This window comes from Ambystoma mexicanum, chromosome 2q (assembly GCF_040938575.1).
Source record: "Ambystoma mexicanum isolate Mex_15411 chromosome 2q, UKY_AmexF1_1, whole genome shotgun sequence".
Classification (NCBI taxonomy): domain Eukaryota; kingdom Metazoa; phylum Chordata; class Amphibia; order Caudata; family Ambystomatidae; genus Ambystoma; species Ambystoma mexicanum.
This window is the reverse complement of record NC_090924.1, coordinates 247,649,979-247,675,914: the sequence shown is the minus strand read 5'-3', so window position 1 is coordinate 247,675,914 and position 25,936 is coordinate 247,649,979. Positions and strand designations below refer to the sequence as shown.

The following is a 25,936-nucleotide window of genomic DNA, read 5'->3' as shown; positions in this document are numbered from 1 at the left end:
GCACACTTCCTAAGTCTAAACCTTGTGGCTCAGTCCTACTACACAGACAGTTTGGCTAGACAGTAGTGTCTGTACATATTCACCACAATAGAGAAGCTTAGGGTGGCCTCACAATATTTCCACAGGGCTGATTGTGAAAATCCATCTTGACCGCAATGTATGGATTTCTGAGCCTAGTGAATTTGCTTATATTCACATGCTTTGCATAGTCCATTCATCTAGTGGTTGGCTTGGAATAGTACATCTTTATTTATTTGAAAAACAGGAAGTCAAAAGGGGCAATCCTCTCACACTATCCCCATCCTATATTTAATTAACAACATCCAACCAAGGGAGCCAGTAAGCGAACCCAGCCCCCTCACAGGACCACCTTTAAGGCCTCATCTACCCTTGTCTGGTCCACTGCACGTGCACATCCAGTGTGCATTGAAGACATTCATGCCCAGGACTTTGACTTTCACCAGGTAAGCCCTGGTGGCTTGCATTCATTTTTTGGAGCATCTGCCATGTTCAAAAATGGCTGCTGCGGCCTCCCCAGTGACTCTGGGGAACGTTCTGAGGCAATCCTGTCTCTGCAATCAGCAGATTTGCTGGGGATATATTTAACAACATCTGATTAAGGGAGATAGCAGCCGAAGCCGGCCACCTCAAAAGGCCACCTTTAAGGGCCTCATCTACCCTTGTCTGGGTCTGTAAGAGCCAGGCAGCCCCCCCGGCTCAACTGCTCACTAAGGTATGTGCCCTGCTCCTCATCCGATGACTAGGTTAATCCTTCTATTCCCAATCTACTACCTGGGCATACTTACTGGTATTCTTGCAGTACCTGACTATTCTTATCCCCATCCTGTATATACTACAGCATTTCTAACAGCTTACCCTTGACTTTTGATTCCATCGCTTGCAGCGCTTATATAGCCCCCACCCATCGGGGTGTGGCTATTCCAGCCTGTGCCTTGTACTACTGTTCTGATATCAGCCTGCTGTGCCCCCACTATACCACTGTACTTTCACCTGGATCCAGCAGGTAGGGCATGAACTATTCTCTCTCCTAGAGATGCTAATCATAATGTCTTGCACTTCATTGCATCATGGATTTTGCTGTTTTATAGAACGACTGTCATATTTTCCTGTAACTTTGCAACTTGTAAACCCACTTGTAACTGTAGCCATCCCTATATTCCTCTTGGTATGCCTATTCCCTATATTAGCCTACTTTCTCCCTGCTATAACCGCATACTTTGACCTGGACCCAGTAGGCAGGGCATGTCCTATTCTCTCTCCTAGAGACGCAAATCACAATTTCTTGTATTTCGTAGTATCTGTGATTTTGTTCTTTTTGGAACAACCTATTATATTTCCGCCCTGTAACCTGCAACTTGTAAACTGTCAGAACTCTCAGAATCCGTAATGATGGAACCAAGCTTGGACCCGTAGTGTAGTCGGAGAATTCTTTCTACAAATGTAACCCTCTGAACACACAAGGTAAGTACAGAGGGATCAATTAGTTAAAAGATAAGGAAGACCACACGAACGTCCAGGCTCTGCAGGGAAACAAGAAGAATAACTTAGATACAGAGTCAAGCAACCATATAACAGGTAAGTAGAAATAGTCAACAAGAAAGGACCTGATGAGACAAGGATTCCAACGTGCTGTGGTCAATGGTATAGGCAAGACTGGGTCAAGATGCGGTCTAAGAAAACATAAGAAATGAGATGGTGCTTAGCAAAAGATTTAAAGAACAGTAAGATGCAAGGAAGCGGGAGACTTACCACTTGTCCTGATAGTGAGGTAGCACCAAGTGAACACCCAGTGTACTAGTACCTGAACCAACGGCACTAGGATGCCTAAACGGAATGAGGCAGTCTCTAGTCCAAATCCTATCCCGCGGGCACGAGAACGCCTAACGACTTAGCGCAGGATGGCAATCTCAAGTTCAGCGCTTCTCTTCTGAGTACACTGGGGTGTAGTTGGTAAGTTCTCAGGACAAACAATGGAGTAACCTGAATGGTTGGGAGGTATTCCTTGATGAGATGAAACAAGAAGCCACGTTCCGGGACCAGTTTGATGAATAGGCGTGTCACAGAGCGTGCTGGAAGTATAGCCAGTGAAGGTCAGGCAAATCCAAACCGTTAGACAGGTAAGAGTGTAGTTGGAGCGGTCCGGGTTAGGTGCATGAAAAGACAAACAAATTTGATTCAATAGGCAAAGGTTGGCAAGTAACCGGTCCGGGTTCGGTGCACAAGATGACAAACAATTCCAATTCAGCAGGCAAAGGATGGTAAGTAAGCGGTCCGAGTTCGGTGCACAAGATGACAAACAATTCCAAATCAACAGACAAAGGATGGTTGGTAAGCAGTCCGGGTCACAAGGATAATCAAGGTAGCGGGGAAGGGAACACGGGTAAGACAAAAGCACTCAGGATACAAGATACGAAGAAGAGGTAGTCGCGGCTGATTACAAAATAAGAAGCGTGGACTGAACAACCCGGAAGTGTTTAAATAGTTTACCATGGAAATCACGCCCCTAACGAAGTCTGTAGTGCGGAGAACGTAATGGACGTCAGAGTCTCCATGACAACCCGTATCCACTGTGTTTATGAAAGCGTTGTTTCACGCTCTGATGGTTATTTCCTTGAGGGAAAGAACGAATCGACACACGACCAGGTCGGAACCTGACATAAACCCACTTGTAACTGTAACCATCCCTATATGCCTCCGTATATGCCTCATGGTATTACTATTCTCTATATTAGCCTGATGTGTCCCCAATACACCAATGTACTTTAACCAGGACCCAGCAGGCAGCGCATGTCGTATTTGCTCTCCTTGAGACGCTAATCACAATGCACTATATTGTATCTTTGATTTTGTTTTATTGAAAGACTGTCATATTTTCTTGCAATCACCTTGCAACTTCTAAACCCACTTGTAACTCTAACTAGCACCTAGATGCCTCAGGGGTTGGTGCGCTGCTATAAATGAAAAATAAAATTAATAAATAAATAATTTAAAGAGGTCTTATGTAGAACCCTGCTGCCAATACTTTTAACCTTGCTGTGCATGGCTCTGTAAGAAAGGAGGGTTGGGTGTGTTAATCGGACAGCACAAAGGCAGAAGCAGAAACCTTTGGTGTTGATGGATGCAGATCGGAAGTACCCGTTACCTGTGTGCCCATATGAAAATCTGTTTGTAGTTAGTTGGAAAATGGCTAAGGCGATGTATGAGAGGAAGCAGCATTATAACAACATGAGAAGCCCTTACATTTTGAAAGCCCATCACCCAAAGAAACGTGGCCTTTGCTGCAGCTGAATGCATAAGCCGATCTTGGGGAAGAAGGACTAAATTCCTGGAACAAGCTCAGTGACTTCACTTTTCTATTAACTACATATGTCTAAGAGTATAAGTATTATGCTGGCAAGTAGGCATTCATGGAAGACGTAGTGTCTATAGGAAAGGGGGATGGTTGCCCACATTGACTTGTTGGGAAGAATTAGGACCAAAAAAAGGTTGATTTTAGGATGGTCTATTTGAATCCACCTAGACTGTGAATGCCATTAAGGGCGCGTGTGATTGTGATAACTGTTTTTATGCAATTGTACAACTTGTATTATTATTACGATCTATGGATTTTAACTTTTAGTTTTTTGTTTGTGTTTGTATATGTCTACGGCCCAAGAATAAACATATTGCTGACACTACTACTGTTAACACAACTATCAGTGCATCTAAATAACTGACATTAATGAAAAAAAAGAGAGCCAAGTCAATAAATATGGCCTAATTCGATACTGTTTCATTGCAGATGCGAAATGGTGCTCTGTTTTACACAACTTTTTTTGTTACTTTTGTTGCTACTTTCTAAACACCTTTTCTGGCTATGCCTAGCATTACCCACCCTTTATCTGTAGAAACGCTACTCCTGATTCTCACTGTGGTAGTATGCCACTTGCAACGATGTGAAAGTCCTAGCTTTTTAATTTGTATTAATATAAAATAATGCAGGTAATTGTGTTTCTGAATGGGAGGTCTGCAAATTGGAATCCCCTTTAATCAATGCTCCATGCCAAAAGTATTCTGCACACGTGATTTTGCTGAAACAGCCTCCTGGCAACTTCAGAACCAGCACTGCTGTGGTACAAGGAAGGTTCAAAGGCCACATGTGCCTTCCTGACAGCTGCTGGAACACAAAGCCCTACAGGCAAAGCTGGAGTTTAAATCCTCTGTACCTCTGATCCCAAATGTAATAATCGTATATCTTTGTCAGTCTTCTGGAATGTAAATCTTCAAAAATACACCATGCCTGGCTGGGACATGATGACTACTAAGAACACACAGTTATACATCCACAGCAGTTTGATATAACACTAGACCTAGCTCTGTCAGCAGGGCCCAGCTTTCACAGTACTGATGTGTATTAGTGTCTGGCCTGTCTCCACAACTGCCATATGGAACAATGACCAAGATTCTGCTTCTTTTAGCCCGCGTAGGAAGGCCAACACTTTTCTCCTAAGGCGCAAGAACTTCCCCCAAGTGTTCTCATGGGAACCGGGGCTTCAAAGGCAACAGTGACTTAACAAAGCCACTCTCCCACCAGGGTGCTGACCAATGATACCCTTTGAAGTCAAGAGACATGGTTAGATGGGCTGAGAGCATTGTTCCACCATCTTGATTTCTATTAGAACTCTCTGCTCCACTCCCGCCTAATTTCCTGCCTGGAAGCCTGGATTTTACCCCTTACAAAAGGCTTGCTTTGGACCAATCCCCTGTGACATTTTGCCTTAATAAGTAGTGGAAATCCTCCCCTTCTTGGATTTTCCACTTGCCCTGTGTTGGGTATACAGTCTATCCCAAAGTCCTCTGAAAGGGATGTGAGGACAGAAGGCACCCAAGGCAGAATAAAGCTCTTTCCCCTAACCATCCCCATGCAACTTTGGGAGTGAACTGCTGTTGACCACGGCCTCTCTGCTGGCTGTGGCACTGTTTACTGCACTTGAGGTGAAGGAGTTCTTAAGGTATCAGCCAACTCCCTAGAGTGGGAGTGCAAAACAGAAGGACTCACCTTGTCCTGGGGCCCCTGGATTGGACCTCCCAGCATCTGAGAAGTCCTGAAGAGGTTTTATCACCTCGCGACATCGTCAAGCTGGATTGACCATGCACAACACCATTCGAGTCACTGCAGGACCCACCATGCTGTTTTTGGCACTCTACAAACCTTCAAAACACGTGCTGCATTTTTAATGGCTGGACTCTTTGAAATGAACCAGCTCGTCATGACCCCATCGCAGGCTCAGCATCATGGGAGCACTTGATCAGAGCATCTACTTGACTTCTGGAATCCCTCAACTCACCCGTCTCAAATGCCAACTCGACCCAGCAGGGATATCATCTCACCGCCAACATGACTGCTGCCCCAAACCATTGAAAGTAATCATCTCGCCACCTTGAAAGTCGACTCAACTCATCGGGATCCCACATCTTCGAACCAACTCTGGCACCTACCAGCGGTGGGAGTTCATTGACAGTGGCTCAACTGTAGCTTAACGCTGTTGACCACCAGCACAATGATTAAGCTGTGAACCTTCTTGCAACCTTCTGAGCCCTGATACCCTCGGGTCTGGCGTGCAATACAAATGAATAAACAAACAAACAAACAAATAAAGGTACTGTGAAGAGGCCTTGTCTCCCTGGTTCACATTTTGGGACCAGGGTGAATTTTAAGCCCCCGTCTCTACCTTTGTCTTCAAATACATATCCTTGAACAGTGGTATGGTAGCCAATCTATTGCCTGAACACCCCTGCCCATCTACCCAGATGTGCCCTTTAAAAAAATGCTACGTTATCTGTGTTTCTTTTACAGGGCTGGGTGTTTCTAGTATTTCCTAATTAGTTGATTGCATTTCATTGTTTGTTTATATATGTTTATGGAACAATGATTAGACATTCTTTTATTTTGATTTTGGAACGTTCCACTTAAGTTCTCTGTTACTTCTGCCATGAGCTCACACCCCTCCTGAAGATAAACTCTGCCCTCAGCCCTGTGCTACCACATAAGGCGAAGGAGGTACCTTTCAGGCAGGACCTGTTTCACCTTTATGGTTGGGATCACTGGTGGTTTCATGGTAGTGTGGGGCTCAGCGGGCGGTTTTAGCCACTATATCCTGCAGAGCAGAAGTTATTTCGTTACACCCATCCAGGCTTAATGTCTAGCTCACATCAAAAAAGGAGCTGGCACAGCCAACAGTTTTGCCATTCCCATGGGCATGCACCCCCCCCCCCGCTCATACATGTTTTACCTTATAACTTTATATTTGACAATAGCCTACAACTCGTCCCAACAAAATGAACAACATGTAACGAACAGTCTTTAACTTTTTTCGACAATAAATAAGTTAATTCAGGGCTGTATGCATGGAAAGTTGCATTGATTAGAAATCCAGTGTCTGAAGGAGCACCTGGTTAAGAGTTTTTCGGGAATCTAGGCGCTGCTTGATAGTTGCAAACAATCAATTGCCTTCCAGAGCCATATGTTATCAGGCAGAAATGGCCGTTTTGCATCACCAGAGTTTAGATAGTAATAATGATACAGACAGCATGCACCAGCCCACACTGCGTCTCTTTGTACAAATGCCGAGAAAAGCGGGACACGCCCACATACACATCAATGGTTATTTCTTATACAGGTAGCTGACACCACCTTCAGGAGACACAACTAAAAGGATAGTTCCCTGCTGATCGCATTCCTTCTCCCATCGCCCAGTGAGTCGTAACTCTTGCCGCCTACTAATGAGCTTGCTGAAAACGTGTCGTGTGGGGCCACTTTGAACTTCATTTCCAGGGCCTCTTTTGGTCCTCAGTAATTATTTCCAGGGCCTCTTTTAGTTCCCAGTCCACCCCTGTCAGCACGTCCTTCTATTTCTTGGATGGGCTGTTAGGGTTGCTGATTGTTGCCACTGAAGGAGGCATGGGAAGGCCCCTGCATCTACTAGTCCTCTGCTGATTCAGGCGCAGGAGTCTAGCACAGCAAGAATGTACGCCATGTTGATTAAAAAGGTAATCTCCTTCAGCTGAACTGCGATATCTTTAGGCACAGAATATGGCAGGAGGCTTTCCAATCTTCAACTAAATTCCTGCTGGCCTGAGTTGTAATGCTCAACCTTGGTTGCCAGACTTTTCCACTGTAGCTTTGGACTAAGAAACTTGTTCTCATCAATTCAACATTAATAACACAACATATGAAAATAGATAAGCAGAGTCAAATCATAACAGATCTAAAATGAGGCAAAATGTGTCAGTATGCTGTCCATTCTCGGGAGGATAGCACAGCAGCAAGGTGCTCACCTTGGAAGCAAGACGACACGGAGCAACACAGGTTGGATCCCCGGGCCCGCGCTTAGAAACCTCTGGGTATTAAACGCGTCATAAATAACGTATCATATCATATCATAACCTCCACACATTCACCTATGCCTACTCTAGACACAAACAGCTCGTCTCAGCAATAATATCGACATGCAGAAATAATTACCACGTTCATAATATTGACATTGAAAGGTTTGGACAAGCGCACGATCGAGCAACTGCCCCCAAGACATTTCTTTTCATGTCAATATTGTGATTTGGAGCTGCTAAGCGCATTTCGGGATTAAAACAGGGAGGTTTTTCGGTCGATATTATGTTACGGGGAGATTTGTGGTGGGGAGATTATGACCGAAACCCTCCACAGCTGCTTTGCAAGCGGTATGAAGTGCCCACATTTACCTGCATATTCCTGGGGCATCATGGGGCGACTGATAACAACCTGGAAAGCGGCCATCCACTCCAGTTGGTCATTTTCCGTCTCACAGGCAAAGAGGAATTTCCGATCTGGGGTTACTATGGTGATTCCATGCTGCCAGTGATTTCCCTGCGTTGACGGAGGAAGTCCTTTCAGTACCTTGTAGCTATTTTCTTTGCTTCCAACGAACACTTCACCTCTGGCGAAGGCATCCTAGGAAAGCAGGCACAGAGATTACACATCTGGAACTTGCACGCGGAACGCGACTCCTTCTGGCATTCGAGGAAATAATGCTAGGTTGTGTTCAAAGCAAAGGCAATGGTACCAGGAAGCCTATGGCCCCCGTTGCAAAAGGGAGTTTAACAAAGCAAGCTGTATGTGTATATATATATATATATATATATATATATATATATATATCTGTGTGTATGCATGTATACATAACGATAGCTTTGTATAACCAAAAACACTGATCAGCTATGTAGAACCTGATTGATGAAGAGTCTGTCAATGGTAAAACCCCATTGAAAAACGCTTTGAGAATCAGGCCCTTCCTGCAAATCCAGATATGGGTTTCTTGCATGGCAGTCTCAGTGCCGAACCACCATTAAGCTTGGAGTAGGAGTGGCATAGTGGTTATGTTATGTTAACAATTGTATAAAGCGCTCGTAGGCCCGCAGGCATCTTGGCGCTAGAGACATCAAGCACAACTAATGAATCCAGTTTTTATGAAAAGAGGAGGGTTTTCAGAAGACGCCTGAATTGCAGATGCTTGGAAGTGCATCTCAAAGCAAGAGGGAGTGCAGGTTAACAGAAAAGGGTGTGTCTGTGGTGACATTGATCTCAGTCCTGCCTCTTTACTAACAGCCTTGATTGAACAATCTTAGGGTCTGTTTCACAAATACGTTCCCAGTAGCAACTCTAAATTATTCTTCACTTACTCCTGGAGAGAGCTTTGAATTCACAAAGAAGTCACTAGGAGCAAGATTAAGCCAGGTGTAAATCGGAGTTATTAAAGTGAATATCATAGCCTCCGTCCCGGCATAATTCAGAGTTACTCGTCGTGTTACTCGTCGTGCACAGGGAGCCATTGAAAAAGTAAAGAGGTGGAATAAAAATACAAAAAGGGATTAGAAAAGTCCAATATCCAAAAAGAGAACAGCAAAATCGAAAATCAACTTTTGGGTTATAGAAAGGCCAACATTTGTAACTAGAGCTCCTGCATACAGTCGATAGAACATGAAAGAAAGATAGAATTAAGGGACAACAAAAATCTGCTGAATTAGAAAAATAACAAAATACAAATTGCAAAAGAAAAGAATTGGCTCAAAATATACAAAGGGGCACGAAACACAGATAACATGGAGAGTGGGAATACAAAAAAGAGGTAAAGGTAGACAAACAAACAAAATCAAATATAAAGTAAGGGGATGCTTAATAGACAGGTCAACACCTCAGAGTGTTGGAAGCAAAGGGAAGGGTGAAATGAACGAAGGACTCCCACACACACTGGAAACAGACAATACAAAGGTAAATGGAAGGTGGCAAGGAAGGCGCTATGAGAGATAGCCGGAAAAAGGAAGCGATACAAGAATGAGTGATAAATGAGAGGAGGGGTTCAAGTGACGGGGTTGACAATACTAGCCACAAGACTAGTCCATTCACTAGATACAAGAACAAAGAAGGCAACGCTCTCTGGATTGCAGAGAGTTGTTCTAGGGCCCAGCAGCGAGAGGACACCCTTTCTTATTTGCTGTTTTTATGACTCAAATGGATGAACCGTAAGTGCACATTATCAAACACGAGAACGCAGCTGGGTCTTACCAGAGGATCCTTGAAATACATGAGCCGCCTGTCGTCGAGAGTGAACCACCTCTTCTTGAAGCCTTCCGTGTGCTATAAGAAAAAGGCGGCAAACGAGATTACGGATGCTGTACTCGTGCAAAGGACACCACAGAAATGTCAGCAAAGGCAGAGGCCGTATTTACGCGAGCTTCGAGTGCTGTGTATATATATATATCTATATATAAGCGTAGGTTCACATTTGTTAACATCGAAGTGGAATTTCAATCTGTCGCCAAGCGCGCATGAGCTGCCTACGCCTAGTGGTGCACAGAATCAATAAAAACAGGACCCAAGCTTCCCCACTATACGTTCACGCACGCATGTAAGTACAAGGGCCTAATTCATGGAACGTTTAGCGCAGAGCAAAGTGCCTTTGCACTGCCAACAAACACGTTCTTCCGGCCTAATTCTCGGAGCGGTCCAAAGTGAATTTTTGCGGAGCAAAGTAATTCAGCACTGGAAAAGTACTCTTTGCACTGTGCTAAATGGGCCTAATTCACACAAAAAGCTGGTGGAACATGTTTGTTGGCAGTGCAAAGTCACTTTGCTCCACGCTAAACGTTCTATGTATTAGGCCCCAACTCTTCTGATACACACGTGGTATTCTGGTCTCTTCTGCCTTCTGTCTTCGTTCAGAGGGGAAAGGTGCTAGGCACTTAGTGAGGCCATGGCCATTGCAATGTCCACAGGCAGCCCTGCAGCAGATCTTGAAGTCTCGCGGTATTTGGCCCGGCTCTGTCTTCCCACGAGTGAAGGTTACTAGCATTACAGCGGTATGGAACAGCATAAACACTTCTGCTTCGGATTCCTCAAGTCCCCCTGTTTAACTTTTCTTTATTTGGAACATTCATCTGCATTTTATGATATCCTCAATTTCCTAAGTGTTTTGTTGTTTTATAGTTATTGGGTTTTTCAGTACAGGCACAGTAAAGCTTGTGTGATATCAATCTATACCAAAATATATGCAAATGCTTCTTGATTTCACACAAAAACAGCCAATTTCCAGGCGCAAGACCCTGGCAGGGACCTTTTACAGGAGATGGTAAAAAAGTGCAAAAACTACACTTGAGCATTTTCCACTGAAAGTGGTGCCAAACCGTGAGAGAAGTGGACGCCTTTCAGGAAAATAGGTGACAAACAAGTTGGTATTGGTTCTTTCAGATTTGTCCAGGCTCCACATCTCACTTAAGCCAAGTTGGACCAGGAGTTAATTGTGACGAGGGGGAAATAAACGGGCAATTGAGTTGCGCCTTTTAAAAAGATTATTATAAATGGGTTTAGATAACAATAAAGAGACATTAAAAGAAATGAGTACCAAGCTCAGCGTGCATTATGTGCCCATAAGAGTTGCATGCTTGAATTACTATTACAGTCATATTAATCAAACCATTGATAATTCTTATTTTCCCAAAATGCACTTTGATGCTATGCAAAGAAGCCAGCCTCCCACATTAAGGGCTGGCCCTCGCCATGCGCAGTTTGATCACCCAGAGCCCTTCACGCAGAGAGGGCACCTGTATGCCAACTAATGGGGTGTGTTTTGTAGAGGGACTGTGTTGCTTCCATGCATGCAGCTCTTTTTCCTGCCTGTCCTTGGAGAGCTACTGCCCCCCCCCCCCCCGGACCCCCCCTGCTTCAGTCATGGCAGGATCATCATACCCTTAACTCTCTCTTTGTTAGGGAGACCATTTAAACTGGACGCTATTCATAAGAGATGGCTCATTCAAGTGGGCTGTGCAGGGGGTGGGGGTGGGGGGGTGGCAGCACAAGGCGAGGAGTGAATAGTCCAGACACACTGGCCTAATTCATGGATTATTTGTGCCAAAAAAAAAAAAACACAGGATTTGTGCGCCATTCTGCCCGCAAATCCCTGTTTAATAAATGGGGATTTGCCGGCAGAATGGCACACACATCCCGTTTATTTCAGCGCAAATAATCCATGAATCAGGGCCACTATCTTTGGATGCTATTCCGGCCATATTTATATTACACATTAAAACACACAATCCAAAAATATGACATTCTTAACCAATATGCACTTCATCATAAATCACTATACATTTCCTATCTGACCACGTGGTCCAGGTAGACCATGGCTCCAAATTCCCCATGTGGGGCTGTGCATGGTGCGGAGGCCATATCCTCTACCCACCATGCTCTTGGGGGCGATACCAGGAGGCAGCCCCTTTGTTACCAGCCTTAGTTGCCCCCTGATGCCTCCGGGAGCCTCCGGTGTCTATACACCTATTTGGATGTTGGGGTGGAGGGGGCCAGTGCCCTCCCTTGAGCACTGTTCCAGCCCCAGAGTCCCCCGGAATGGGATCTCAGTGTTCAAATGGTCCTGTCTCACCAGTCCGTGACACCCTCCACCTTCACCATTGTTCTTATTATGGACAAAATGTTCTGCAACAAATATTTGGTTCCCATTTTTGATAGGTGCACCACATCTTGGTGACACGTCCCCGGGCCCCCCACCAGGCCATTTCTCATGATCGTAAGCCTCGCAGGGCATGCCGCCTGCTGTGCAAGTTCATTTTTAAGTTTCCGAGTGGATATGCTCCACGGGCGAGCCGGTTCTGGGCACCTCCAGGCTGTCCTTGGGATGATTTGTGATCAGGCCAGCAAAGCCCATGGGCAGAACCGCCTGAACCATGAGAAGAGGGATAGCAAACACTCCATCAGGTCCCTCCTCCCCTAACTGCACAAAGTCATTGCCCCCCACATGAAGGATCACCAGTCCTAGGTTCGGTAACCCCCTCTTTCTTTTCTGTTCCTCGACCAGAGCACACACCCTACACACTTGCAAAACCCGTACACAAATCCAGTGTATGTTGAACAATAACATCCTGGCCAACAACAGCGGGCTGCCCACATCCCCCCTGAACTCCAGGAATGCCCTCAATAGTGTCACTGGGCATATTTACGCCCTGGTGTGTCCCGTTACTGACACATAGGCTCCCTTACCCTCCGGATCCATTTTTGATCTCCTTACTCACAATTGGGCCATAGAGTTTCCCACGAAGAGATGTCTTCCCTTGCCAATCCCCCAGATTGATCTGACTTTGAGGCTTCCACCAACTCTCTGATCCTGAAGGCCCCAAAACATGCTGCTGAGAATGCAGCCTTGAATAAAGCTATCTCCCACTCATTCCTTCATATTCCTTTCAGCCCCCGATGATAGTGGCCAACTTATTTGGATCCAACGTGTGCCTCTTATCCCCAGGGTTGACCACCACCCCCACCATCCAGTCAATGCCTTCTTTACTGTGAAGTCCGCAGATGGGGGAGATCTACCCTGTAATCCCACAAAGAGCCCGATTGTGGACATTTTTCACCTAGCGACTCACTCGGACCTTCCCCCTGCCAGCAGTTGTCCCAGAAATCTAATCACTGATTCCCTATGAAAAATGTCAGAGCAACCCTGCGCCTAACAGAATGTCCTAAATTCCTTAAATGTTTGCTTGTAGGCCTTCTTAGTCTTCCTTGACACTGATGTCTCTATCAAAGGGGCTAACTGCGGGCACCAAGCACCCATAGTGTCTTGGGAAAGGGGGTCATCAATGGATCTGCCCTTAGTAGGTACCTCCGGAACTCTTGAAGTTTGAAATGGGACAAAGCATCAGCTGCCTTGTTACTCACACCAGTGTGGTCCCTAATTGTAACCCGGCCCCTGCCAACCCTTTGACACCCAGGGGTCATTCATTGGTTTCCCCCCTCCCGTGGGCCCATTGCCCCCTCCTCCCATATCCTGCCATGTCATCAGGGGGGTCCCAAGCTGGGTTTATTGGCACCTCTGCAGACTGCTACCCCACCAGGGGACCCCCTTTCTTGGCTACCCCTTGTGTACCTCCTAGGCTGATTGGAGCCCCTACTTTCACATTTTCTAGGCCCCCTCCCAGCATATTTACATGGGGCGGTTAATCACCATTATTTCTGTTTCATGTCGATGAGGGCCCCCACCACCCTCACCCGCCATCTCTCCTGCACCCTCAAGCACCTCCATTGGGCTCGTTCCAGATAGAGCCCCCAGTACAGTGTCCGGGTCCTTGCCCTAAAGCAGTGTAATTACAGCTGTCAATTTTGCAGGATCCACCCCCACATTTTTTGCGCTGCTGTCCCAGCCTTCCCTTAGCAATATGGCAACCAAAACAAGCCTTCCCTAAAGTGGCAGATTTAAGGCAAAGGGCCGTGTGGGCAGCACCTGACAAAGGGCCCAAGGTGGGCGGGTCATGGAGGCGGAGCTTTGAGTGGGCGAAGTTAATTGTGGTCACAAGTGCACAATGGCAAACATTATGGACAAAAGCTATTTTTTTTAAGTTGTCTTTATTACAGTTTCCTAGGGGTCTAACTAACTGAAACAGCTGGGCCTCCTCGGCAGGATTTGCTATCAATGGTAATATTGGAGGATGAAACCTGAAGCTACTGTTGGAAATGAACATGTTTCAAGGCTAAGGGCGAAAGACAATTACTTAAAACTTTTCAAGAGCACACAATTCCCTAGAAAAATGGCTCTAAGAAGGCTAGTTTGATCCAATGTTTGTAATTGCAACTCTGGACATTTTTCACAAAAATCCAAAACCTTGTGGAAATATTTCTTTAATAAGTACACATTTCTCTGTACAATAAATTCAGTATTATGCAACAAACAAAAAAAACAGTTCTTTGATAGACATTCTTGTGCAATAAGGGAAGTAAAAACACAATTGCCAGCTAAGCTTCATAAAATAATGCCCAATGCATTAATTAAAAAATTAAGTGCAATGCTAGAAGTAAATAAATTGCCAGCGCCAACCAAAGGCCCCAACATTTTATAGGAATACACTGCATCTTCGTGCCTTTGCAAATGCTTCTATCAGTTTTGATAAATCTAAATTATACACAGTATCTTGTGCAATTGCCAGAAGCGCCACGTCACTTAGACGCTTCTGTGTCATGGTAGAGTGCATGTAGTTTTTCGCACGCCTTAAAGTACACATGCTCCTCTCTGCACTTGCAATGCCTATTGGCAGAGTAAAAAATATCCTGCACAGCATGGACATCTCCGGTAAGACATCTTCCAGAGAAGAGGAGACTATAAACTGCAGATAGTTTAGCACTGAACTCGTGGGACATGCACTCCCAGTTTTGACATGTTTCTGAACTCCAAAATAGTAGGTCTGGGATAAGACCAGTTTGCCCAGTAGCTCCTGAAATATTTATTTAGGAGGAATTCAACTGGTTTCCCTAGCTCAACACTGCTCAATCCTTTTAACCTTTGGGGGTGTAGGAACCCAAGCAGTTCGCTCACTTCTTGGAAGCCATTGCATCGCTCTCTCATTTCACCAAGCATGTTATCCAATACTTCAAAGTATCCTAGTTTATGTTTTTCCAAAGGTGAAAGTGTCACATCCTTTAAAGTTTCTCCATCACGCCTTGGTACATGCCTTTCATGTTGGACAGGGAAATCATTCCGTTCAAGCCCCATTGCTTCCCTTTCTTCCCTGGCACATTTAATAAAATCAAAGTAGGCATCATCCGACCTTACATTTTGAAGCTTCTGTATCGTCACGTTAAAAGTTTCAGCAACCAAAAAGAGGTCAATTGACTTAAACTGTAAGATGCATGCCACAGCATCCATAACAGTCGGGACTTTCTGCCACCACAACAAGTTCAGTTAAAATACCCAATCCATTGATGAGAGGAGTGTTCTTGCCTTCATTACATCCTCTCCATTACTTCGTTGGGCATGGGCTTCATCCTCAAGGCACTCGATTATGTTCAAAAAGTTATCTTTCATAGCATCAACTGCCTTCCAACGAGCAAACCAACGTGTTTCACACAGGGTTTTTAAGCGCAATGGCACATGGCAAGGTTTTTCATATTCTTGGCTTGATGAACTAGGTGTGACATCATATAGTTCTTTTTAATTTTCTAATGGACTGGAGGATTCCTCTTGTGGAATTACATTGCAGTCTTCTAGAGCATCAAAGATACAAATGTCATGCAGTTGGGCATTTGCCTTTGTAACATTGAGTCACTTTCTTGGGCAAGAGAAGTATGGTGTGCATGGCTTTCTGCCTTTTTCAATAAAAGAGCCCAGCGACGATTGGAAAATGCAAAGTAAGTGTAGGCTGATTGTATGACGGCAAATAAACATTTGGCGGTTGGGCTGGCCCTAATTCATGCTGCATCTAACAGAACCACGTTCATTTGATGAGCAGGGCAGTGTATGTAAGGGGCATAGAGATGGTCTCCCAAAAATTCTTTAATTTTTCCCTGCAATCCTCCCTGTGCACCTGATATCACACTTGCTCCATTATATCCCTGCCCACATAAATAATTGCGATTCAGCCCATATTCCTCAAAAAGAACATTCACAATACGGGAACACAATGCAGCTGCATCTGCTTGTTGTAGGTCAATGAAAGAAAGAAAGCTCTCATTGATGGTCTCATTGTTCTTTTCTCTATAAATATATATACAATATATGAATATTTACACAAATCTAGGATTGACTTCCTTGTCTCCAAAGCAATCATGCCAATGAGCTCATCAGTTATGGTTTTGCTGACATACTTTATACGGCTTTGTGACTTGAGATGAGCATTAAAAGAAGGATTGTACCTGGTAATTAACTTAACAACCGTCAAAGAAAGTCCACAGTTGAGACAATCTAGGTTTTCTGAATGACCCCGAAAAGGCATTCCTAAAGTAGACAAACTTCGAACTATTTCTAAAAGAAAAGTTTGCACTTCATGCCATTTCTTGGCTTCTTCGGAAATGTATCTGTCAGTAAATGTTTCAATGCTTTGGTCATTGTTGTAAGCTAAAAAAGCTAAAGTAGATCTCATGTGTAATTTGCTTTTTGCGTGTAGCATCATTGATTGTCCAAGACGCTGCCAATCATTGAAGCCTTGAACCCACTTTTTATTTTTGGCTTCATGATCACCCAAAAGCCAGCAATAATGGCAGTATGCATAGTCTTCTTTGTATGAGTAAGCCAGCCATTGCACTCTTACACTTGAATTTGATGCATTCTTTATGAAATATGATGAAGAGGAGAAGTGACGCAAACTGCCATTTCCTGGATATTGGCCACCTGGAAAGTCTTTTTCAAGTGGTTGGTATGCACCATGAGAAACAAGAGCACACAATTCAGCTTGAGTAACATTTTTGTACAGCACTTGATCTGTTAAAAAACAAATAGATCTTAATTTATCGCCTGGTGATTCCATCTCTGTGATACATTCATTCTCTGTATTATTATCTGCAGCACTTCCTATTTTGAAATCTTTTACCAAAGGATTCTGGAGTACTTTTTGTGGGCTCATGTTTGTGATCACATCAACATGGTCAACATTTTGGTTTAGGTTAGTTGCTGTAGTAGCCGTAGCTACCAGTGCACATTCGTAAAGCTGTTGAGTGCACACAGACAATAGAAATACCACAGCAGGTTCACTAATTTGCATAGCAACTGAGGCCCCAAAATACTTTTGCCCCCCTCTTTCTGTACTCAAGCTTTCTGGCAATCTGTACTGAAAAAACATAATCTCCTCTGTTTAGGATTGCTTGCCGCAGAATTCAAAAGAAGTCGATCGTTATCTTTTCTTTTAAAAGCACCAGACTTGTGCTTATAGGTAGTGTCCACATCATTTGAAGCCATTTAGTACTATATCCTGACTGTTTCAGTAGCTGATGACTGACGCTCATGTGTACGTGGCAGGGCAAGTCTTAAAAAAGAAAAAGAGAAGAAAATGGTGTCCTTATTAACATGGGCAATGGGAAGACATCACAGGAGGTGACATCACAGGATCATTCCTATAGCATGCAGGTCCATTTTATCCATGGCCCCGCTGTCCGGCAACTTTTGTTATGAAATAAAATCTACTCTCGACACACTAAACTCTAGTTATCATTATTGGTTATTTAAATAGTGCTTTGCCAAACCACTATATATAGAACATATTCACATACAATAATCGCCCAACCAAAGTTGCCACTGATTTATCAACCTCAGAAGGATGAAAGGCTGAAGTCTCAAGTTACAATGATTTGAGGATATTGGGTCAGTTACGCTCCAGTCAAGCTTTACCTTTAAGAACTTTGAATCTCTCTCAGCCCCCTCCTGAGGCTCATATTAATGACTTTCTACTTTGACCGCAGACAGTAAAATTTGAAAAAAGACAAAAGCAGTTTTCTCTTTAGTTTATCAGTGTCCCGATTATGCTACATTAGGGGGTTAACCTTGGGTAGCAACGGCTGCACCATGCGCAGGATGCCTTTGTACACCCATTGAATCTCAACAGCGGGTTAGGGTGGCGAGTCATGTCTTTGATCCCTAAATAGTCACGTTTGACAGACACCCATCTATGCCCGCAAGTCCACCCTTTCAGACAGGGATGTTGCTAGATTTGGAAAAGATCCAACCTGTGCCAATGTCAGGACTTTCTGGACTCGAGACTAGCAAGCCTGTTGGTTGTAGCCTCGGAGGTTCTAGCCGGTGCTACAACCTAAAGGCCCAGGGCTAACGAGACCCCCCCCACTTGACCCCAAGTCCCCCTTAGTGACGCCACTGCTTTCAGATATGCCACAGCACATGGAAACCATGCAAAATGGCAGCAATGCCCAGTATAAGTCCAGTAAAATGGCGTAACATGATCTTTTGCTACCCTGCTGTTGCAGCTTTGTATGGATGTGTCTTTGGGGGGATTAAGTCTGGTGGTATTCCAGGTGTGGGCCGGGTAGAAATTGTTCTAATGTCAGAGAGTATTATGCATCAGGGATAAAACCTGCAAGCATAAGAAACAATCCTCACTATCCGGGTGAACGGGCATATCTCAAAGCTATAAGCCAGGCCTTACTTTATGCAATTCCGTGAATGGAATATACTAAAAATTCGAAACATACGCGTCCTTGTAGCAGAAATGGGATGTCATTCTATTTGTGCAAGAGTTGCTGCAGCCATGCATTGCAAAACAGCAGAATTGCATATTGTTAAGCTTTTGCTGCACAGGTTGAAGGGTGAAAACCTCGGATCTGTATAACGGTGTACTGTAAAGTATGGAATTACAGAGCCTTTTACAATATTGTGTATCTGCGTGTACTTTGGATGCAAAACAGATCAATGTGGAGACGGTGTTAAAAAACAAACAAGAAGATCATTGATGTTTGCGACAACAGTGTGACGATGAGCTGCTTGTGATCGCCGCAGGACCAGATGCGGTATCTATTAGTTTGCTTTTTTTCAAAAGATGATAGAATGCTGTGTAGTACAGTTGCGGCCTCGAGCCTACGTATAACAGAAAAGGGAATGCGACGTGGAAAATGCACTGATAAAAACAATAACACAGCACACACACACACAGACACACACACACGTTGAGAAAATCAGCCAGCTGACAGAATGCCACACTGCTGTCCACTGCACTTATGATAGTGCATCAGAGAAACAGGACCCTGCTGACAGTCAGGAAATAGTCTATAAAACTGCTGAGCCTCGCCGCAACTACAACAATACACATTCCGTGAGGAGCTCTCTATAAAAGGAAGCACCAAAGCAGCAGCGAATCACAGCCCTTAAATATGCCTGCAAACAAAAGTTTGATCAGAGGCAACACGCAGGGGTGGACTGGGAACTAAAAGAGTTTTGGGGACATCACGTGATCGCGGGAGCGTGTTCCAATTACTGGGGACCAAAAGAGGCCCTGGAAATGAAGTTCAACGTGGCCCCATGTTAGACATTTTCAGCAAGCCCAATGCTTTTCCTATGAGAAAATTTGGAAATATCACACAAAAGAGGCCCAGGATGCAGAGGCCCACCGGGAAATCTCCAGAGTTCCCAATAGGCCAGTCCACCCCTGGGAACACGTCCAGGCAGCGGTTCCTAGCCCGCACATTCCCTCTGAACTCTCATTCTCCTGCTCTTCATGGCGACCTTTTTGCCAACACATGGCTTATAGTTTCGGGGAACAAGATGCCACAGCTGGAGCAGCGGGCACCTGATACAGTGGTGAAAACCTTTCCGGACGTACAGAGACTATCCTAAAATGCCATTGTGAAAGACGAGCAATACAAACGCGCACCCTAAACAGTTGGTGTGCGTTTGTTGTGCTCTTCTTTCACAATTTTAGGCTAAACTTTTAACGCTGTGACAGAAGAGCACAGCAAACGCACACCATGAACTTTTAATGCGAGGGGTGAACGGAAGAGACATTTCAATGATTCGAGCTAAAACTGGCCTAAAGGTGGGATAGTTCATATCAGTAAAATTAAAACAGTATTAAAACAGTATTATCAGAGAAAATAACCTGTTGTTTTAGTTGGCAGCAGACAGCAAACACTGCTCGACAGCCCTGACTCGACTATGTACTCAACCAGCACGCAGCACCCTCCCTGCTACAGATAGGTCCAGGCAATGGCGACTCCTTCTTTCTCGTGGGACTGGCACATAACACAGCAGACAGTGTTGCCAACTCCTCAGTGAAGAAAGTAGCTATTGGCTCCCCTAGAAGTCGCCAGAAGTAGCTAGATGACGTCACTGCCTAATTTAAATAATTACCTCCTCTTTCCCCCTACCATTTATGGCTTTTACTGTGGCCCCCTCCCCCTTTAACCTTTTTCTTTAGGTCCATTCCCTTAACATACAGTTCCCGTAGAGCGTTTCTGGGGGCGGGCTGGCTACTTTATGAGCAATAAAATGGCTCTGATTAACAGTAAACACCTCCCTTTTAAGTGCAGTGTCTTTTTACATTACTCCCGTTAGAAAACGGGCGAATGACCACACTTTTTTCAATTTGTTTGGAAACGTGCATATATGAGCAAGTCTCCAAACCAATTGAAAAAAGTAGCTAGATTTCTCGTTAGCCGCTTTTTCATGAAAAAGCCGCTAGGGGGGCGGGCATACTTTCTCGCTAAATATAGAGAGAAAGTCGCTAACTTGGCAACACTGACAGCAGATGACGACTGTGACGTAGACACGTCTTGTTCGTACACTGGCCCAGGATTGGACGGGAGGAAATAAAAACATGGAGATTGGTGGAGAGTGAGTGAATCATTGATTCACCATCATGATAGGAGCTGGACTGGAGTGACGTCACAACCGAAAGGGCCCTGTGCTGTGTGGAAGGGGCGGGCCTGGCACATGAGCCCGGTCGCCATTTGTCTGCCTGGCAACCATTAGATCCGCTTCTGCTTCCCAACTCCCTGCTTTGCCTTCTAACTTGCAGGAGAGAATCTCCGCCCACCATGAAACAATGTATAATGTAAGTAAGTACGGTGCCTGTATTCCTGCAACATAGTCATTTTGACCTCACCACTCCCAGTTTCGCCTGGCAATTTTCGTTTCAGGCAAGATGTTTTCAAAACAAAATATCACTAATCATAATGCCCACTGCGCGGCTCTCTTAGCCTGCAGCATTGCCCAGCCACCAGTATGCACCAAACCACAATGCTTAAAACAATATGCCCCGATGCAGTTTTACTTCATAAACAACTTTTTCAAATGTCGGCAATATAATCAATTTCACTTCCCCACTCCCATGCCAGACATTATCCACACAAAGATTACTAAACAACAATGACCACTGTGCAGCATTTTTTGGCCGCAGCAATGCCCACTAACTACGATCCAAAAAACCACAATGCTAAACACAATATGCTACGGTGCACGGGCCTCCAGCAGACCGGGATCACGCCCTTGTTCACTCCCCGCACTCACCCAGCAGTGATTATTGGAGATCCTCGTCCAGTCCCCCAGACCGAGGAGAAAAAGGCCCTCCGGCCACCCTACAAGCACTCAGTCTGTCAAACCCACCCGCGGGCCCACCTACCTCAGCTCGCACCCACTTCTGTGACCTGGAAACAATGCAACAAATCCTCCTTCCCCCAAATCCTTATCCCGAGGATGGCACGGTGTAGCCGGCAGACACAGAAAGCAGTAGCGGACCATGAAGCAGGGGTCATCAGCAGGCGTCTCGGTCTGGGTGGCAGGAGCGTGGCGGTGAGGATCCCTCCAGCAGGGGGAGGCAGTGAACTGTGTCCTCCATTTATGGTGTGATCCTGGCGCCGCCACCCCCCAAGCCCTCCACGGAGACGAGCCCACAAAACCCACCACCCCCGCTAGGAATTCAGTTCACTCTGGCATCCGCCAGACCACTCCTCTCCAGTGCGCCCCCTGGCCCACCCAACCCTGTATACCCGCAATTACCTTTCGTTTTGGTGATAAGTACTGAATCAGAGCATTTTTATGCTGAAAGGACATGCAAAGCACTAGTTAACTACACAAATCTATGGGCCTCATTATGAGGAGGGTGGTCAGGGGTTAAAGGCTCCGGTGAAGGTGCCGGAGCCATCAACCCCTTACTGCCCCATTACGAGGTATGCTTGCGGGAACCCGCCAAGGATGCCTGGTTTTACCAGGCGTCCTTAGCGGGTCCCACAAGCAGACCAGGATGCTAACAATGGGCCCATTGTTAACGGGCCCGTTGTTGGCATCATCCCCATTCCCATTGAGCCCTATGGGGGCTCGAATGGGAATGGGGATGTACCAGGTCCGGGTTCCATGAATGAGGAATTACCGGGCCCTCCAAGGTCGGAATGGCCTGGTAATTCCTCATTCAAGTAACCCAGACCCGGTACCCGGTATGGGGGTAGCCATGCCGCTAAAAGCGGCATGGTTACCTCCATCCTCGTAATGAGGCCCTATGTCTTCTTTCAAGACAATTCAAACATGTCACACAAAAACGTTTTAAACCCCCTTATTTTCACTTTAGCTTATTTGGCACACCTAAAAGAGTTTTTTTTGCAGAATGTCACATTTTCCCCGCATCATATATGAAGTATGCTTTTGTAATGCAATGAAACATAACTGTTACCTTTTCACACATTTTGTTTTCTACTGAATCTTAAACTCTTGAACGTACATCCACAAAAACCACAGGATATTGTTTGGCTTTGTGCCGAGTTGCATTCTGGAATTTGTAGACTTCCAGCCAAGATGGAGGAAAAATAATGCAATAACCTTACTCTTTTTACTGAACATATTTCTATTGGGAATTAATATATTTGTCTGAGTAATTGATTATGTTTTGTGTTCTTTTCAAGGCCTCTCCATGAAACAGAACATTGATGAGAGCCAATATGTGGATGAGGTGGGGAAAGGAGGAGAAGGCAAATGGGTCATGATGATTGGCGAGGGTAGCGGGAAGAGAAGCTGCTGGCCTGGAAACTGTAGAGGTGGTTTTCCTTGGTCCCTTTCTTACTTGTTCTTCCTGAGGATCTCTCAGGTAAGCGAGATGTACCTCAATCGCACTATAGAGCAATCCTCCACTAAAGGCACTTTGCCTTGTCTGCCCCTGACCCGATCTCTGCCCTGACTACCTTGCTATCTAAGGCCACAGCAAGAGACATTTGATAGGTATGTAGCTATTTAACCAGCCTTATGTTTTAAAAATAATCAATAAACGCAATGCATGGAGATTCTTTTGACAGTCATAACAATCCTCACCTGTATCTTCCAATTTAATAGCATATTGCTTGTTGGATAATTATTGACAGATATATATATATATATATATATGCACACCATAAAGAATAAAAGATATCAGGAAACTGCTGTAAAAGCAACAGTTTGCTCCAGTTAGCAACCAAGAATCAGATTTTTGTTTGCACTGCATTCCAAAGCCAGAAGGTGTTTTCAGACCAAATGTGTAAAATCAACAAAGGCAAGATAACATAACATAAAAAAACACTGTGGCAAGCAATATTTCTGCCAACTACAGATGGGAAAATATATGTTCAAGGGCATGAGATGAAGAGTGCTGTCCTATTCTGGCTTTGCTTCTTGACCAAAGTCTGTCTTCTTGAGCAAATCATTTTATCTCACTGTGCCTTGTCTGACAACATTAGAATTCCCTACACGTGATTCAGCACACAGTGTCCACTACTCCCCCCAAAAAAACACTCATGATATTACACTACATATAATAATACCAGTGACCATTCATATACTGGACGTCACAAAGTTTCCGTCTCTTGGCTTACTCCTGGCAACTTCTTTTAATGGAACTTCCCATGACCCTCTCGAGTATCAGACTCATTCTATGATGTCATTGTCTGTGATGCCAATGATGCCAGTACATTCGAAATTAGGGGGGGGGGGGCGTACATGTTTTTACGCCTAAGCCCGTTCATATCCTTGGTCCCGTCCTTCCCACATTGGTGCTGTTTATTCCCCTCCCCTTTCTTATACGTAATTTAGTTACAAAGAATTGTTTATAGACCGTGATTTATTTACAAACTGTGCCAAATAGTTATTTACAAGATGCAGAATGGATGTAAACAGAGCAAACTGATACCACGCTGAGTGAGCCACAATACCTATCTCCAATGTATCATGATATATTGTTTGGGGTAGGTGGCCCTTTGCCGAAGTGGCCTTCCCCCACATACGCACGGCCATTACTCTTTCGGCAATGCCCTGCACTTGGGCAATGCCCCCTTGTTAGAGCCCTGGGGGCCGACAGCTCACATCCACACCCACTGAAACGGGACTGTGCAGTGTAAGCCAAACAGTGGGGGCGGGTGACGCGATGTAGCATCAATATTTTCCCTGCATTGGTCTGAAAGGGTGCATTTCAATAGCATAATCTTTGGAGTAAATTGGGTACAAATCCATTGCATTTACAGGCAGTTCTGTGAGGGGGGACATGAAATATTGCAATAGTTCAGATGCCTGGTCACACAGTACACAAGAAGAATTATTCTGCAGCAAATCCTTCACGTGCCCTTCAGAAAATGTTCTGTCAGTAAACATATCTGTACCTGCCACATGAAAGCAGTGAGTGCTACCACTGGGCAAGACATGCTTATTGCTCCTCCACAACATATTTATTTCAAAACAACCTATGTACCCCAAGATTATGGAACACTTACTTCTACATAGCTTAACGTTTTGTTTGTTTTTTGTGTGCAGGAGACGCGGGTGCTCCAGAGACTGTGGACACCGGTTTTGCTTACCCCCAGATTAAGGCAAATTTTCTTTTTCATTCATTTAATCTGTGTGCATGCATTTTTTTTTAATTAACACCTTTTTATTGTTTTCCATCCTGTGCATATTAGTCAACAACATTATCAACAGTAACAAAAATTCTCCCAGTGCATCCCACCCACACAAACCTCCTCCCGCCTCCCACCGGAATCCCCACCTTCCTCTCCCTGCACCACAATCCCCCACATTTCCATCCAGCCCGCCAGTGATTAATTTGTGGGGGTGTTTGCCAGGACTCAGCCCCGGCACTTATAGTCTCAGACAGATTGATTACGAAGTAATGATAGCCAGAGCATCCATCAACCCCAATGAGCAGGTGCGAGCTGTAGTTCAACACCAAATGTTGACACTGTGGGGAGCATTTGTTGGTGGTGGCATCAATGGTGGAGAAGCACGCTAGAAAATATTTTGGCCCTGGCACTTATTTTCTTACAAATTAAGCACTGCCGCTGGCCATTACACCAACTCCTTCCCCAGAAAACTCCCCGGGATTGCTGCTCAACTCACTTCCAACCATCTAGCCCAGACCCTATTGAACATTTGGGAGCTTCCTCTGTCTATGTACACCCTTCTCTCCAGTTCCGCACAATGATCCATCCCCTCCACCCACTTATGGATGCTTGATGGGGTCGCCTTACCCCAATCTACAACCAGAGTCTTCGTGCCCACCATCATAGCCGCTATAATCAAACATTTCTCGCTGCTGTTGAACCCTGTATACTCCCAGACATGCAAGAGCATCAGGTAGCATCAGGTAGGATTTGTATTTGGGATGTTTACTCGCGCTCAAAACCCTAAAATTGAAAAAGAGTAGACTAATATGGGATATATTTCACTGAGATGAGTCCGATGTTAAAGAAATTGTAAAATTGTTAAAGAAATTGTAGTTTATTGCTCAGACTGTGTAACAGTCGACACGTGTTTCGACCGCTGGTCATTTTCAAGGCCCATACGTCTTTCACTAGAAGAAGTGATACGTTTTCTGTCTCATTTGCTCAAGTCTCTACGTGCACATTCTTCAGCCTGTGAGGCTGTATCTTACTTGAAATTCTCTTGTTCTGTACTGAATATTTCTGGTATGAAATATGGTCCTTCTTGATTCATAGATTGATTCATAGACCACGAAATTGTTTCGCTGACTGCTTTAAATCACACTCCTGTGATATGTGTCACCTGCTAAATAATTTCTTAATGGGATCAATCCCTCCATCAGTTTCAGGCAGTGCCCTCACTCCTGCAAGAGCTTCACCTTAGGGCATGCCAGTACTGGCTCGCTAATCACCGTAGAGTAG

General features: G+C 44.8%; 1 protein-coding gene across 1 annotated transcript in view; it reads right to left on the bottom strand.

The window, feature by feature from the left end:
- ADAP1 (ArfGAP with dual PH domains 1) overlaps positions 1-25,936 on the bottom strand; it is a 1,143,511-nt gene that overhangs the window by 24,006 nt on the left and 1,093,569 nt on the right. Inside the window, exons 9-10 of the mRNA XM_069647219.1 lie at positions 9,599-9,670; positions 7,759-7,987 (exon numbers count right to left, since the gene is read on the bottom strand). Of these exons, the coding sequence (XP_069503320.1) occupies positions 7,759-7,987; positions 9,599-9,670 (301 nt within the window). The remainder of the gene's footprint in view (positions 1-7,758; positions 7,988-9,598; positions 9,671-25,936) is intronic.